We start from the raw sequence: 17,870 nt of genomic DNA on the forward strand, positions 1-17,870 counted from the left end.
TAAAAAAGATTAATATAGCAATATTTAAAAAAATTAATTTTTTTAAAAAGGTATTGTAATATCGGCTTTAAAGTATCAATTCATAATTTAAAAGTATCAAATAGTATACATATCAAAAATTAAATTTTTTTAAATTTAAAAATAATATTTTAATACTATATAAATACTTATCAAAGAAGTATTAATATCAGATATGATACCAATATGAATACATGAAATAATTTAAAGTATTCGTGCTTCGGATAGATTATGATAAACAATTAGAAGCATATATATTATTTAGGGTTGGGATATTTCCTCATATTCCATCAAATTAAATATTTCATATATACCTGATGATAATAACAAAGTCTTTATGGGATTTAATAATTAACCGATTAAAATAGGTTTTTTTATAATGTGAGGCTACTTTTTATCTATTTAATTTTGGGGAGTAATCAAAACCCCACATTCCATTCTTGTATATAATATGATAATATCTATATTTTTTGTGTGACACAAGTAGCATGTTAGATTAGAACTTAGATGCACAACCACAAGAAAGATTTAAAAAAAAAAAACACACAAAAGTATATTGTGATGAGAAGGGGAAAAAACTAAAGTTAGCATATACGATGACTAAATAATTTATATGATCCTAATAATATTATTTTTCAGAAATAATTCTAATAATATTCTAAGCTTATTTATGGACTGTGAGAGTATCATTAAAGAAAATTATTTTATTTTTTAATTAATCAATTGTTTGTCTTATTTTTCAAAAGATTTAATTTTTTATAGAGCTATATTATATTAAAAACTATCAAGTCAAATTTAGCTATTGTTAAATTTAATTGGAGATAACTATTTAAAAAAAATTTGTATTCACAAAAATTTAAACCTGATCTCGTATCTAAACATCCTGTTAATTTAACTTTAATTTAATTTTGTCAAGAAAATAATGCATCAGGAAAATTGTAGGGAAAATCACTACCAAGCCCCTTGCAACCATTCTTATTATCCAAAAGTCCCACCAAATGCTAAAATGAATATGTGGTCCCTGGGTCCTCAGCTGTAATTCCAGTATTTTGTTAAATGACGAAAATGGTCCCATTTGAAAATCCCTTTCCCCATACAACCTTTCATTTTATTCTAGTGTGGTTGAAACTTAGATGTGATTGTTTTTAAAAGTACACAGTGTCCAGCATTCTAGACCAAGTTTAGTCCGAAAAAAATGTTTTATCATTTGAAGCGGAGGGAGTATTTTGTTTGCCGTGGCACGCATATGCTGGAAAAAATGAGGTGGTCAAGGAAAGGGAGGAAAACTAAACCTGAATCTGATCGCCGATGTGAACGATCAAAGCATTGGGGATATACTTGGCGTCGATCCAACGTTCATCGTGGAGAACTTGAAGGCCCCCGGAACTTCGTTCGGGACGAGAATGGTGAGAGTGGAACAGTCGGTGTGAGGAGAGACTCCCAAGGCCAGATCAGGGCGAGGACACGGTGGATAATAGTTTATCTTCAACATGTACTGTAGCTCCTCTCCTCCCACCGCCTCTTTCATCGCATTCTCCTCCAGCCCTAACCCTAATGACAGGCACCTGAACACCTTATCTCCCACCTCCCTCACATACTTTGCATACTCTTCGTTCACATCCCTGCAGGTACATACAATATTGTCATATCACTCAGAAATCAAAATACATGACATACAAGAACATGTCTATGTATATATGTACCTGTAAGACGGAGGATTCTCTGGCCAAAACTGGTAGTTGATTTTGGAGGGAGGCCAGATGAGGTGAAAAAGATGGTCGTTCCAGCATTTCTTGCCGTAGAGATCCTTCTGAAGCATGGTTCCGTAGCCTTCGAAGCCTTGAGGTGGCTTGGCGTACTTCTCCTTCTCCTCCTGGGGGAGTTCAAAGAAGTGTTTCCCAACACTGTGCAGCTTTTGTAGCAGGTCACAGGGTATTCCATGGTTCACGAGCTGGAACAAACCCCACTCCTGGCTGGCCTTAGAGATCATCTCCACCAGACGGTCCTGGTCGGGATGGCTGAGATCAATGGTGGGTATGTCAGGCACGGGACCGCGAAATGTGGTCATGGCCGGCTGCTCTTTCTCCGGCCGTATGAACTCTGCCGGAATGGAGCCGGTGTTCAAGGACAAGGTAGCGATAGCTTGCACCCTCTCTACCTCCATGAAGTTTCCTGCGTGACTGTGTAGGGATATACGTGCAACTTCTTGCTTATCAAGGAGCGATGACGATATAGGTACATTTATAGACGATGCATGTGAGTGTATCGGTAGACGGGTGGGATTTGAAGTTAATTCAAGATCGAAACATTGAGGCTCAGGAATATCATGCAGTTATAGCTTACATTGAGCTATAGCTTCAGAGAGAATGCTAGGTAGAGCTCGTTCATAATGCTTGAGAATTTTATAGGAAAGTTGATTGTCTTGCAAAAAAATCCTTATCTCCCTTTGAGTTTCCATCTAGCTACAGTGGAGTACCTTAGAGACCTTCTAGCTGATTTTATTTGATGTTTTTACTGCTTTCTATTTGCTACTCTGTTTTTGATTTCCTATATATATATATATATATATATATAAAAGGTCAGTCAACGACATAGAAGAAGAAGAAGGGGGCAAAAGCTGGCGGACAAAGGCAACGATGCAAGCGGGCGGTATAGGCAGAGGTGATGGTGCAGGGGATAAGGGTGACACATGACAGGAGAACTTGACGATGCAAGCTGGAGAACATGGTTCAAACTCGCAGATTTGACTTCGCAATCGACGTTTGTAACGCCAAATTGGGTTCAGACAGAAGGGAGATGGCTATGGAGGACGAACAGTCATGAAGGAAAACTAGAGCAAGTGATGTGATAAATAACGGGCATTTCAGTAAATTGATAGTATATTTAAATTACAATTAAGGACCTAGAGACTGCAAACTCATTTTAGTATTTGGTAGGACCTTTGGGTAACAAGAATGTGATTTTTCCAAAAATTCTAGGGAAAATCACATTCAGCCTTCTCTCAAAAAAAATTAATCACAAATAAGGATTAATAATAAATCTCATTCGAAAAAAAATAAGTCATTTTTTTATTTTAACAATAATATGTTCTGCATTAGTTCTTATATGTAATTAATTCATTTGGAAAGAGGCTGGAAGTAATTTTTTCAAAATTTTACTTCGACTAGAGTCTGAATTTCTTATCGAGTAAATTCCTATATGGTTGAAAGATTTTGACGGCCTGTTGAGTGGAAGAACATAAATATGATGACATGTCATTAAAAATTCAAAATTGGGATTTACTTAAAGAATTTTTTTTATTTTATTTATAAGTCATGCTATTAAATTTTTATCATAATTTTTTTATCCCATTAGATATTAATAAATATAGAATAGAATGAAAATTTTATTAAATTTTTATACCACGAAACTACTCACAGTTGATATCTATTCATTGCCAAGAGTGCAATGAAGGGATTCCATCGGGGAAAAAAAAAAACAGAGAGCAATGAAGGGGATCGTATTTGCTCGCTCTTCGTTTATATTGCAGATGTTTTGTAGAAAAATTTTTCTGTCCTTAATATAAGGTATATAAAATATTATTAATTATTAATTAATATTAATATTATTTAATATTAATTATCCCGAAAATAGTTGAACAGGCACAAGTATTATTGTTAAATTTTTAAGTTAACTTTATGAGTTTATATTTTTATATTTCTACCTTACAAAATCATATTAATTCACTCATAAACTTGAATTAGTAAAACTCGGTTCAATTTGCGGGTTGACTCTCTGAGTTTACCGTTTTATGTTTTTAACTCATAAAATCATGTTAATTCACTCATAAATTCATTGAGTAAGATGTATATATACTATGCAGAATTTGATTTATAGAAGCGGCAAGATCCAATTCAATAAAAAAATAAAACTAAAAAAACTAAAAATCATATTAATAAAAAAGAAAACAAAAAATATAAAAAATAAGTTGCCATATTTTAAAATTTTTATGTTGAATATAATAATTTATAAATGTAGATAGATTTAATTTGAATAATTTATATTTAAAATATATTTAAATTAAATTATGATCATATTTTATATTTTAATTATTTAATCATGTATTTTCAAATGCTATTTATTAACAGATATAAACTATTACAAGTTTACAATCTAAATCTACATTTAAATTTATATTCTTGTTAAGAGCTTATTTAAATTTGTGAGTTTAACAACCTTGCGTATAAGAAGGAGTAGTTTTTTTTTTTTGGGAAAATTTTCACTTAAGGATCCTATAACTTTTTAATAGCCAAAAAGGACCATATAATTTTTGAAATATCACCACACCTCTTGGGACCTGCATGAAAATAAAATTTAGGTGAAAAGATCAAATTACTCTTTGTTAAATGAATGAGAAACACAACTGAACAAATATTTACTTATTACTAATATACTCTTCTAATCCTATTTATAAAGCAAAGAAAGAAGAAAAAATTGGTCTTATTTGTAGGGCACTTGTCAATTTTTAATGCTTTTATTTATATTTTTGCCTTTATTAAATATATTTTAAATAAAAATACTAATAATAAGATTTAATAATATTTGTTAGGGATAAAGGTGAAGACTTATTAAATTTTAAGATAAAGATAATAAAATTTAAAGTTTTTCTTAATTCAAATAAAATATATTGAAAGTAATTTATCAATAAGACCATAGAAAGTATGATTACTTGTCATTACTTAAATGATTGCTCGTTTATTTAAGACCAATACTTATACAATTATTATCAATCCTATTAGTTTTTTTAAAGTGTTTCATGAATGAATGAGTGCTTATTGCTTATGGATGATTATTTATCAAAATTTGTATGGTTACTTGTTTACTTAGAACCATAGTTAAAATTAAGAGGATAGATAATAATTATATGTGTTGATACAAAATACTCATTTTGATTATTATTATAAGACAATTTTAACTGTTTCAAATATTTTAAAAAAATTATTTTATTTTTTAATATCATAAAAAAGTGAAATATAATTTTATTTTTATCCTTAACTTTAAATAATAATATAATTATATTAAATACTTTCACGTAATTAAAAAGAAATAAAGTTTAAAAAAATAATTTAATAATTATAAAATATTTTATATTTTAAATTAAAAATTACTTTTTAAACAGTGTTTCATAGAATTGGAGGGAGTAATAAATAAGCAAATGTATTGACAGTTGTTGTGTATCTCGTTAGGGCATGTTTCGCGTTCTCTTTAAATCTTATTTGCAGTCGGTGATATTTAATAATTATTCCCTTTTATTTTTTCCCCTTTTCATGGTCGGAAAGCAGATTGCCGTTTTCGCGCGACAGTTCTACGTCTTCAGTTCTTCTACTAGTCATTTTGCTTCTGTTTGTGAGTGGAAATCTTCTACCTGCCCTAAACTGGAAATCGAATTCCACCGTTTTGTTCAATTTTCAAAGCCATAGAGATAAGCGTCAATTTCTTTTTCTACCTTCTACTCTTCTTGGCGTTTTTCTGGTTATTCTGCCAGAATCCCTAAATCCCCTTCTTCGAAGGATTTCGCTCCTCTCTTGCGGCTTTTGTTTGGATGTGACTGCTTGGATGAATATGATTTCGCTCTTGTTTGGTTGGGTTGTTTGGTACTTCCAAGTTCCAAGTTCGAATGATTTTGCGCTTGTGTTTGATACTCCGAGATTACTTCTCTCTTTCTTTTTGAACGAAAGCTGTGCTCTATATATATATATGAATCAAGAAGATTACAACGAAAACAAAAGAATACTTCAAGGTTACTTATATGTGTGTGCCACGCGCGCACATATTCAGACCCTTGTATAGCTTTGGTGAGGGAACTGCTCAGATTCCACCCCAAATGCAAAGCGGCGTCGTTTTGAGTTGGTAGAGAGAAGCTGATTCTATTAATGTGTGGATAAACAATGCTATCCACAAGGTTATTGTGATTCAGTACTATCATTTGTATTTTACCATGAATTCTGCAACGCTGAATCTTCATCCACCTTCTCTTGTCCCACGAATCTCACACTGCAAAACCATACGAGAGTTGAAGCAATTTCACGCCCTTTTCTTCAAAACAGCTCAAATTCATGACATTTCATTGGCAACAGACTTCCTTAAGCTATGCGCCACCTCGGATTATCGTGATACTCAGTATGCCCTCTCTGTTTTCGCCCAATTACAAGAACGCAATTGCTTTTCTTGGAACACTATGATCAGAGCACTTGCTGAAAGCGACGATGACTATGGGCCATTGGACGCTTTCTTCTTGTTTTGTCAAATGGTTTCTGAGGGAATTGCAGAACCTAATCGCTTTACCTTCCCTTCTGTCTTAAAAGCATGCTCTAGGTTCGCCAGGTTGGAAGAAGGAAAACAAGTTCATGGTTTTGTAATCAAGTGTGGATTGGACAGTGATGAATTCGTCACGACCAATTTACTGAGGATGTATGTAATGTGTGGGAGTATGGAGGATGCCCAAATTTTATTCACTAGAAATATTGATGGGGTTGAAGATGTGAGCAGAATGGTGAGGGATAGTAAGAGGAAGCGAGAGGGTAATGTGGTCCTTTGGAATGTGATGATTGACGGATATGTAAGACTAGGAAACATCAAAGCTGCCAGTGAATTGTTCGAGAGAATGCACCAAAGAAGCGTGGTTTCATGGAATGTCATGATATCTGCATGTGCACAAAATGGGATTTTCATGAAGGCCGTGGAAAGGTTTCACGAGATGCAAATGGAAGGTGTGTCCCCAAATCGTGTGACTTTGGTCAGTGTGCTGCCAGCAATTTCGCGCCTTGGATCCCTTGAATTAGGGAAATGGGTTCATTTATATGCAGAGAAGAATAAGATTCCGATTGATGATGTGCTTGGCTCTGCTTTAGTGGATATGTATGCAAAGTGTGGGACTGTTGAGAAGGCAATTCAGGTCTTTGAGATACTCCCTAAACGTAATGTCATAACTTGGAATGCTATAATCGGTGGTCTTGCCATGCACGGTAGAGCCAATGATGCCTTGAATTATTTTTCAAGAATGGAAAAAAGTGGGGTGTGCCCTAGTGATGTTACATACATTGCAATCTTGACTGCTTGTAGTCATGCAGGTTTAGTGGACAAGGGCAGATCCTTTTTCAATCATATGGTTGATAAGCTTAGATTTGAGCCTAGAATAGAACACTATGGATGCATGGTTGATCTTTTGGGTCGTGCTGGTCTTTTAGAAGAAGCTGAAGAGCTTATACTGAACATGAACATAAGATCAGATGATGTCATTTGGAAGGCCTTGCTTGGTGCTTGTAAGATGCATAAAAATATTGACATAGGTAGGCGAGCAGCTGAAGTTTTAATGCATTTGGCTCCTCATGATAGTGGGGCATACGTGGCTCTTTCAAACATGTATGCTGCAGTAGGAGATTGGGATGCTGTTGCAGGGGTGAGGTTGAAGATGAAAGACTTGGACATAAGGAAAGACCCTGGATGTAGTTGGATTGAGATTGATGGGGTGATTCATGAGTTTCTTGTTGAAGATGATTCCCACCCTAGAGCCAAAGAAATAAACTCAATGTTGGAGGAAATTTCCCACAAGTTGAGTTTGGAATGTCATAGGCCAGACACTACACAAGTCTTGCTTAACATGGATGAAAAACAAAAAGAAAGTTTGCTGCACTACCATAGTGAGAAGATTGCAGTGGCCTTTGGCTTAATTAGTACATCGCCAAAACACCCCTTAGCATAGTAAAAAACTTGCGCATTTGCGAAGATTGTCATTCATCAATGAAGTTGATCTCAAGAATTTATGAGCGTAAGATAACAATTAGGGATAGGAAACGCTTTCACCATTTTCAGCATGGTTCATGCTCTTGTATGGACTACTGGTAGTCTGCAAATCATTGACAACTCTAATTTTTAGACATTGGATCGGTACACTTTATTGTCCTGATTATAAATAATTGATTTGTTTCTGCAAAATAAAGCGTGTGATTTATTGTAGTTATTGGAATTGATTTGCACATTGACAATTATCTTTCACTGCTTGAGAACTGGAAATGTCCGGTGGGTGAAACAACAGATGTATGTTGTTCTAAATATAATTGATTAATCTGGTTCCTTCTTTTTTGCCAACAAAACTATTTAGGTGAGTTAAGTTTCAAGTCATTGTTAATTAATAATATTCTTTCTTTTTTTGATGACGTAAGTTGTGATCACTATGCTTATTGTTTCTCAATTTCTTAGCAACATGGTGCAGCCTATTAAGAAAAGCTGCAAGTATTGTTAAACAATGTTTCATTTCAAAATGTGATGGTGAAATGTGTAGAACTTCACTTCCTGAGATGGCCAGGTTGTTTTGCATGGTCATTTACAGTCAACAGTTTAATGGGTATCTGCTTCATCCGTGTGTGTCTGTTTTGGATGTAACATGTTGAGTTCATCCCTTGTAGGATTAGCAAGACAATCGGAAAAATAGACTGGGCCATGCAAGTGAAAGTCCAAGGCAAGAGTTTTGTTAGACTGGGTCGAAAGTATCGTGAGCTAATAGCATACAAAGAGAGATGACTTTCTAGGTTCTTCTCATCTTTCCTTGTTTAACATTTATAATATTAACAGGGATTGAGTCTAACAGAGAGAGTAATTTTTTACAATGTGAAGAATCAATATTTGAATCTCAATAAAGTACTCACATTTAATATTTAATAGTGTCTCAAACATGATTGTCTTTACTTGGAGTATACCTCTGGCAAACTAAAAAAAAAAAACATTTATAATGTTTACGGACAGAGCAAAAGATAAATTCATCTCCATTTTATGGATCAAGGAATTTAATATAAAATTCATATAAACTTTTGTGGCCCAATTACAAAGTCTATGCAATGCAGGAGGCCCATATCCAGTTGCATTCATTCAAACTTTCTCTTACCAACTCATCTGGCTTTGAAGAAGAAATCAATCAAGAGAAGGCGAAGCAAAGAGAGAAAAGATTGGCATTGATGAAGACAAAGAACTTTGTCTATAAGTATCAGCTACATGAAATGATTTGAACGTTTGGAAGTTTGTTCATGAAGGATGAAGGCAGAAGAACTGACACGCTACAATCAAGAGAGAAATAATTTCCCACATAATCTATTGCTTACTTTGATTGAGATTTCAGCAAATTTTTGGATGAAAATTGAAAACTCGGTGTTGTATTCGTCTTCCAATTAACGAAACCTTGGTTTACAAAACCCTTTTTTTTTAAGTAACTTTTCTTTCTTTTTTATATTGTGCACATGTATTATACTAGGGATAATCTTATTTAAGACATAGTTAAATATTAAATGTGAATATTTTTTTCAATAATGATTCAAATTTTAATTTACTATCTTGTAAGAGATTAGCCTCTTCTATTAAACATATTTTTTGTTGGTTAACCCTTATTTCTATATGTACACATGTATGTTTGGATTAATATTTAATATTCTATTTTGCAAAAGTCCATTTTAAGTTGACTAAACAAACAAATATCAAAATTTGGGTTTGCAGAAACTTAGTTTAGCCCTCCAAACCATTAGCGTGTGTTTGGATTCAAATTTGCAAAACTAAAATTTCAATAAACTAAAGTTTACAAATTGATGCTAGGATAAAAGATGTACAATGAACTCGTAATCTTGTTTGGACTAATATTATAGACTCACTATTAGAATTAAAATAAAAAAATTGTTGTTTTTGACTATTCAAATGCTTCGCCTACTTAAAACTCAAATTAAAGATTGAATTGGTCAAGTCGTTTAGTTAATAAAGATTGCGCATTAATCAAACATAATAATAAGAGATAAAAAGCAAAAGAGAAAAAGAAAGCAATGAGGGGTATCATCTATGACCATTGTGTTCATTATGAAAAAGTTATGTTCCCACCATGCTAAACAACTTTCGTCTCAAATTCCAAAATTGTCTATTCACTCTTTTAATTGTGCATTTTGGTTCTCTCAACTTCAAAATCATGTTTCAAACAATAATGTTGCCAAAATATATATACCCTCGTTCGGAGGTGAATTGCCAGAAAACGTTGTATCTAAAAATTAAGATTTTGTAAATTAAATCCATGTTAATTTATTTGTGAAGAGCAAAGTTACCACTAAAATTTAAATAATTTATCATACTACGTTTTGAGTAAAGTTACACTACATTTTCTTATTTGCAAGAACAAGTTGCATCTTGTACTTACAAATTAAAATATACTGATATTCAGTATCTTAATGCATTTTTTTTCCTCATAAGACAAATTCCAACTTTTTCCGCAACAACCAAATGAAATGCAATAGCATTGATGTGCTTACAACAACTAAAGTAAATAAAGATGTCAAAACTCAAAAGCATATATGCGGTGAGAGAGAGAGAGAGAGAGAGAGAGAGAGAGAGATTTTTTAAAGGTATAAAGTGGTTCAGAGTGCTTCTAGCCAATCATCATAACCTTTTGAATTTTTTTATTATAAATGCGCACAGGCATAATGGCTGAATATATCTATTTATATCATAGTGATATTAAATTATTATTTTACTACAAAGCAATAGAAAAACCGAATAGGGTAATAATCAATTCATGTAGAGTCTATAAATTTTCTGCACTCCAAGAGTAGTTATATAAAAGTCATAATGACTAGATTGTTGTTTGGTGTATGATGAGCAAGCCTACCTTTTTGTTTTTTTTTTCATGAGTAAAAGAAATAAACTCCGTTGATATTAGATATTATCTCTCTTAAAATAATGAAGGTAGATATTTTTTAATTAAATTGTTACATATATAAAAAAGTTGTGATTTGAACTTCAGCTACTTATTAAGTGTCGATAACCCATATAATTCATGTCAAGTGTTTTTTTTTTTTGCAAAAACCATTCACGTCAATTTTAGTTAATTGATTTTAACGGCTTTAATTAGTTTTAGTATTCCTTAGCATTCTGGAAAAACATGAAAACATGCTCATTAGATCTTTGGTAACTTAAAGCAATAACTTGACTTTTCTAATGGGTTAAAAAAATGAAACAAAACGCCTTACATAAAGCATATATTGTTTCTAAAAACTGTTTAGAATATATGCCATTAGCTTTAGTACAATTTCTTGTTCAAAGTATATTAATATTTATCAAATTGATTGATTTATGTGTTTTAAAACTTGACACTTGAAATTATAATTAATACAAGAGCTAGGCATATGGAGTATCCTCAAATCGAAAATGACACAGATTAAATCTAAAATAAACACTGAAAAATCTATATTTCATATATTTCGTATATGTATGATTTAATTTACACAAAATTAATTACGTCACGGTCAAACATGTGATAATAAAGGTCTTGCACTAATTAATAGTGAATTAAGAATTTTACCAAAAAAATAATAGTGAATTAAGAAAAAGAATTGGAGAAAAATATAATGGAAGAGAGCAATGGCGAAGAGCAGCGTGAGATTGAATAGTGAAAGCATGGCAATGATGGTGTTGATGTCATCATCAAATCAAATGAGTGCTTCTCTATGTTATTTCTAAAGTAAAGGGTTATTAATATATATTATGAGCATGCAATCTTTTTTTTTTTACTTTTTTAGAAAAAATATTTATGGCCAATATTATTGCATACAAATCTAAACCACTCAATGCGTTTATATCTGCTTGCCTCCACTTTAGATGTGCGGACCCTCTAGTGGTTTTTTTTTTTTTTGGGGGGGGGGGGAATAGACACTACTATAGTTAATTAGATCGGAATTGTTAGAGTATCATAAATAGAGAAAATTATATGAAAAAAAATAATAATTTAATATAAATATATTACAATTTTATATTGGATAAGATTGTTGAAGAAAGTTTGGCCAACATTCCTCTTTTATTCGATGGACTTAACATTTCAATGCATAGCATAGTGATTGGTGCAGTCCTCAAAAAGGCTTATGGAAATAAAATTATGTTAATTAACAGCCATAGTTTTTACCATAGTAATTGCACTTGATCTTACATTTTAGTTCTATTATAATTTAGTTTCTTGAACTTGATCCACTACAATTCAATTTTTATAGTTTATTGAGTTAAATAATTAGAGAAATTTTGAGTACAAAAAAAACTATAAGAATTGAGGTGTCATGAGTCAAGAAAGTATAAGAATTTAGTTTTTTCAAATTAAAGTTCAATAACTGAGTTAGTAATTGAAAATAATTTTAAGAATCAAAAGTTATATTTCTCTTTAATATATGTATTCGAGTTATTAGGCAAAATTACCAATGATAATATATTGTACAGAGAAGAATTGTAGTCTTTGATCGCAAGATTTAAAGTTATCATTCAGTATATATTGGATGACATTCTTGAGTAGTTTAGTCTTGAAGTAAAATTAAATTAGAATTCATATACTGTTCCCGTATTATTATAATGTATTCATGAAATAATCATGTGATAATATATTCACATAAATTAATGCATCAATACCAATAATAATCAATGTAAAACAAAATTTTGATGTAAAAAATATACAATCAAATCTGTAATAACTGTAATGTCATACCCATTATTAGTGATGTTGGATTATCATATCCACCATTGATTGGGAATAGGATATTATATCGAATTAATGAGCATTAATTTGATATATTATAATTTAATAAGGTTTGACCAGTTAATTGAAATTAAGTGATTTTTTTTGAGTCCAAATAAAAAAGCTTTATTTCTACATTAATGAGGAACATTGAATCACAAGCCTCCCTCTTATGATGTTTATATAAATGGAGGTGGTTGGCTTGGAAAGTGCTTCTACCGGGGTTAGAGTGCCTTTTAAATATGATTACAGGAATACAATCTTTTGAATTAAATAGTCCACTTTTGAATGTGGTATGACTAATGACTCTAACCTCATGCTTAGTTTATTTTAGAATCTTTGTTTATTGTTGTATATCCTTCAAGTGAACCCCGCTTTAGATTCATTAAACATAGACCATTACTTAACGCGCAATTTTTTTTTTTTGGGTTGAACTTGTAAATCAAAAAAAAAAGAAGAAATAGGTGGTACTTAATCCATGTGAAAAATATTAGAGTTCGTAATTTAGGCAGGTTGGACTTAATTCAAGTTACATACATAGGTTGGCTTGAATAAATTTGAAATTATATAAAAGCCTAAATAGCTAAGCTTAGTCAGAATATTCAAATTATCAATTTTTTTCTTTTTTTTTAATTAATTTTAATTTTTTTACTTAAAATTAATCACTTCTTTCGTTTCAAATTATAAAATATTTTTAAATAAAATTTATACACCAATAAAGTTTATTAAATACACTTTACAACTTTACCTTTTGAAGACAAAAGTATAAATTTTTAAAAATATCATTCATTCATTTAATACTCCATTGATGAAAGAATATTGAAGAAAGAGAGTATATGGGAAAGGTAATATTAAAAATGTATCATTAATAAAATTTATTTTTATTAAGGTGTCTTATATTTTGAAATATTGAATATTTTTTAAAAGTATCCTATAATTTGAAATGAAATGAGTATTTTTATTTTATAAAAATTAAAAATATATTTTTTTGGAATACTTTAAAATGTAAAAAACTCAAACTTTGGAAAAAAATTTTTGGGTTTTAAAATTTAAAAATTAATATTTAAAATAAAACTTAAATATTATTTTTAGATATTTTATAAATCTAAAATAATAAAATATGATAACATAAGTATTTTTATTTTTTTAAAAAATGTCTATAATAATGTGCTTAATATATAATATTTTAATATAAATAATTTAAAACTTAAAAATTAATTAATTTATTCGAGCTATGGGGTTTATTAAGACTAGATATGTAAAATATACAATTTTTTCAAATCTGAATTTAAAATTTTTCAAGTATCAGGTTACTGGTTGTGAATAGTACCCTCCAAGTTTTCCTCAAATCTAAATCCTCTTAGAACCAACGCGTCCTCAGCATCCCAAATCTCAACCAACCCTTCAATAAATATTTAAATTTCATATTTTTTTCACATCATCTCATATTAAAATAATTTTATTTTACAAATTATTCTTTTAACTTATTCTAAAAAAACTCTCTTAAACTTTTTTAAATGGATCAAGCCAGAATTTGAATAAATCAAACTATAAATATCTGCTTACAGTCTGACTTATTTATAATTTTTTAATATATTTTTATTAAATAAATTAGTTTAGAGTTTAAAAAAAACTAAATTGTAATTACCTACTTTAAAGCTAACTCTATAGATTTTTAAAATATATTTTTATTAAATAAGTTAAACCAAAGTTTGAATAAATTGAATTATAATTTTTTGTAAAAATCTTTAGAGTAATTTTTTAAAATAAAAATGAAATAAAATTAATTTAATGGAAGAATTGATTTTTAAAATAAAATTAGTTTTATATAAAATAATATGATAAAATATGAGATATTAAATATTTATTGAAGGGATGAGATTTGGAACGTTGAGGGATGCTCCTTCAAGAGGATCTCGATCCGGTTCTCTTTTTGTTCAACAAAGCCATCTCATCATTGTCTCTTATTTTTGTGTTCAGTCCTCCGAACATGTGGGGCCCCTTTTTTCTCTGATACCTTCGACCTTCGCCAGTCACCCAGTCACCACTACACCCACCACTAGTCTTAAATCCAATTTAAACCCTATGTTATTTAAAAAAAACAAAAAAAAATAAAGAAAATAAAGAATTTTTTATTTCAAATGAAAATAAATAGAATATGGCATAGTTTTTTATTTTCTCACGCGTAAGCTCACATTAGTCAATATAATATATATTTACACACAAACGAACTGGCAAGCTCTTGCATTTAGTCTGGAGCAGCAAAGCTACTCACCCATTAGTCCAACGCCAGTATATTCAAATAATTTAGTGACCACTAGGAACTATTTTGGGAAAAAAAAATGATAGTTAGGTCTTAATGATAGTTTAAATTTTTAATAATATTTATTAAAAATAAGTCAAAATATTGATTAAAATATTATAAATTCAAGAGTTTCAATTATAAATAAGTATTTAAATATTAAATGTAATTTTTAGATTGTAACAAAATATTTATTTATAACTATTTGAATTGATATTTACAACTCATTTTTATAAAATTTTTGTTGAAGGTTTAACTATTTTTTTAAGAATGAATTAACTGTTATTAATTCAACATTTGAAATGTAACTGTTATTTTTTCAATTAAGAGTGTTAAAGTCTTAATTAAAAATTCTATCACATGTTATATCTCAGTAACTTTTTATTCATGAATTGCTTATAATTGAAAATGTTATTTAATATATAAATATATATTGTATTATACAAAATCAAATATAAGTTATTAATAGTTTTAGGTTGATGGCTAGCTATCTTAGCGGCAGTGCCATCTTTCTTAAAGAAGTTTGAATTTAAACATGATATTGACATTTTATGCATGTGAATGAAGTGTGCGAGTCTCCTTTTTTTATAAAAAAAAGTCTAGAATAGAAAATTTTGAAAAACATTAATAGGATTCAGGCTCGATTAAAATTTATTCCTTCCTTAATATACAAAAGATAGATTAATAAACATTTTAGATATTGTCTTTTTTGTGGACAAAAAGGATTTTTTTCTTAACAACTCAAGTTAACATGAATAGTCTAGGAATTTGGTCATTTAAATAAGTAGTTGAAGATTTAAACTATGGTCATCATTTAAACATGTGGTTAGAAATTTTAATCCTAATTTTTTGAATACAATGACTTAGTGAAGAATGATCTTGTTTTTTTGGTCTCAATAACTGAAAAAGATAATTCTTTTTTTTTTGTGTTATTACTGAAAAAGATAACTTGCTGTTGCTCTTATGGGTAAAAAAAATATAGGTGTGTCAGATTTAATTTATTTTTTTTTGGGTTGAAAAATTATAATTCCAATCCAACCTTAAAAATTGACAGATTAAATGCTTAACTAGTCAACTCATTTATTTTTTTTCAATTTAATTTTTCATGAATTTCAAAAAAATGTACACCTAAATCATGATAATTCTATTATTTCATTATTCATTCTAGATATATTAAAATATTAGTGCATATATTTGCAAGTTTTTGAAAACTTTGAGAAGATATTTCTTCTGGGTGGTACTTTGATGTAATTTTGGGAAAAAACAAATAAACAGAGGCTCCCTAGAGAGCGCAAACTAATGAAAGGAGAACCCAAGGAGAGGGAAGCGTGCACGGACACACACAATAAGCAAAGCTTCAAAAAGCATCACAACAAAATTATGAATATTCAAACGCTATTGTCTCCTTGTTTCCTTATTTCTTCATGTTTTCTTTTTTAATTCTTTTATATCAATCAACTCTTTTTAAAAATTCGTCTGAAAATTTTGTTATTCCATAAACGAGATTTTCTCACAATAATCACTTACTTCTCTAATCTTAATATTAGTCATACTCTTTTAAAAGAATGTTTTAGTGTCAATTATATTAATCACTTTGAGAGATGTGTCTATTGTATTAATTATAATTAATTCTTTCATTAAGTCCTTAGTTTGTAATCAAGAGGTGACTACGTGATGTTAAAATTTTGTTAATTACTAATAGTAGCAATAGTGGCAATAGTTAAATTATTAATATCATATATCATATTGATGAGAATAAAAGGAAAATTTATTATAAAAATTCAATGACATTACTAATAAATAAGTATGCTTTTTATTAGGGGTTGCTTAGTTGGAAATAAGTACCTTTGGGAAGTTAATGAAATTTTCTTTACTTGGTTCACTAAAATTTTTAACTTAATGAGAAACTAAGCCTGATAATGAACATTCTCAAGTCTTAACTAACGGTGAATAAATTACAACCATCCGATTTCATATTGCTGGATTGAATCGCAGCCGTCGAAATGCTAGACGTGAAGCTTACTAATAATCAACACTCTGTCAACTTTCCCCAAAAAGAGTGTCTTTCCGCCTTGGAAAAAGACATCGCGCCCACTGCTACCTTTCCCCTCTGCTTCTTCACTTCATTCATGGCGGTGACGAAGCTTCTCTCTCTCTACATTTTCAGGTTTTATCTTGTTATTCTGCAGCTACCTCACAACAACTCCAGTGCCGTTGCAGCCTCTTTGCCGCCTTCTTCGGATGTCGAGCTTCTCTTGGGTAAAATCAGAGCGGCCCTTCAAGGTAACGGCGATAACCCGTTGGGCGTCATGTCTTCATGGAATTCCTCTAGACCTCTTTGCCATGGGAGGACTCAAAGGGTTTCCCTCTAATGGCTCTCCCCTGTCATGCAATGACTTGTCTTCACACAAGGGACAATCATTCGCTTTTCAGAGACCCCTCTTTACATCTACTCGCTCTTCAGCTTCCTTCTGCGAATCTCTCTGGTTCGCTTCCGAGGGAGCTTTCAGAGTTCCTATGCTTCAGAGTCTCTACCTGGAACATCAATTCGTTGAAAGGGACAATCCTATTGAGCTTGGGTGGTATAGTTTCCTCACTTACGATGTCGTTTGGGATGACAATATGTTGAGTGGAGCTTTACCACCGTCGATCTGGAATTTGTGTGATAAGCTCGTTTCGCTTAGACTCCATGGCAACATGTTTGCGGGTCTCTTCCTGAACCGGCATTGCCCGAATCTTCCTTGCAAGAATCTGCAATTTCTTGATTTGGGTAATAACAAGTTTTCTGGGGTTTTCCCTGAATTCATCACACGTTTTGGGGGGCTGAAACAGCTTGACTTGGGGAATAATATGTTTACGGGTTCAATTCCTCAGAGCTTAGCTGGGTTAATTAGACTTGAGAAACGGAATCTTTCTCACAACAATTTTAGTGGGGTTTTGACCTACTTTTGGTGAATCATCCAAATTTGGTGTGGAGGTTTTTGAAGGGAA

At 30.8% G+C, this 17,870-nt stretch overlaps 3 protein-coding genes across 3 annotated transcripts; 2 read left to right on the plus strand and 1 right to left on the minus strand.

Moving 5' to 3' along the window:
* Positions 1 to 1,198: 1,198 nt before the first annotated feature.
* On the minus strand, positions 1,199 to 2,281 carry LOC129299102 (flavonol synthase/flavanone 3-hydroxylase-like). The gene is given in 3 exon segments (XM_054937546.1): positions 1,199 to 1,397; positions 1,400 to 1,640; positions 1,722 to 2,281. Coding segments are annotated over 3 exon segments (795 nt in total). The 5' UTR covers positions 2,183 to 2,281; the 3' UTR covers positions 1,199 to 1,304.
* A 3,031-nt stretch (positions 2,282 to 5,312) lies between these two features.
* On the plus strand, positions 5,313 to 8,013 carry LOC129299106 (pentatricopeptide repeat-containing protein At5g48910-like). The gene is given in 2 exon segments (XM_054937550.1): positions 5,313 to 7,739; positions 7,742 to 8,013. Coding segments are annotated over 2 exon segments (1,905 nt in total). The 5' UTR covers positions 5,313 to 5,995; the 3' UTR covers positions 7,903 to 8,013.
* An 8,869-nt stretch (positions 8,014 to 16,882) lies between these two features.
* Positions 16,883 to 17,834, plus strand: LOC129299104 (putative kinase-like protein TMKL1). Its single transcript, XM_054937549.1, has 2 exons — positions 16,883 to 17,162; positions 17,212 to 17,834. Exons 1-2 carry the CDS (start codon positions 16,883 to 16,885, stop codon positions 17,832 to 17,834), a joined length of 903 nt encoding a protein of 300 aa, XP_054793524.1.
* The last annotated feature ends 36 nt before the right edge of the window (positions 17,835 to 17,870 follow it).

Source organism: Prosopis cineraria, unplaced genomic scaffold (assembly GCF_029017545.1).
Source record: "Prosopis cineraria cultivar Desert tree isolate PC_DT_omini unplaced genomic scaffold, ASM2901754v1 PC1034, whole genome shotgun sequence".
NCBI classification, from domain to species: Eukaryota; Viridiplantae; Streptophyta; class Magnoliopsida; order Fabales; family Fabaceae; genus Prosopis; species Prosopis cineraria.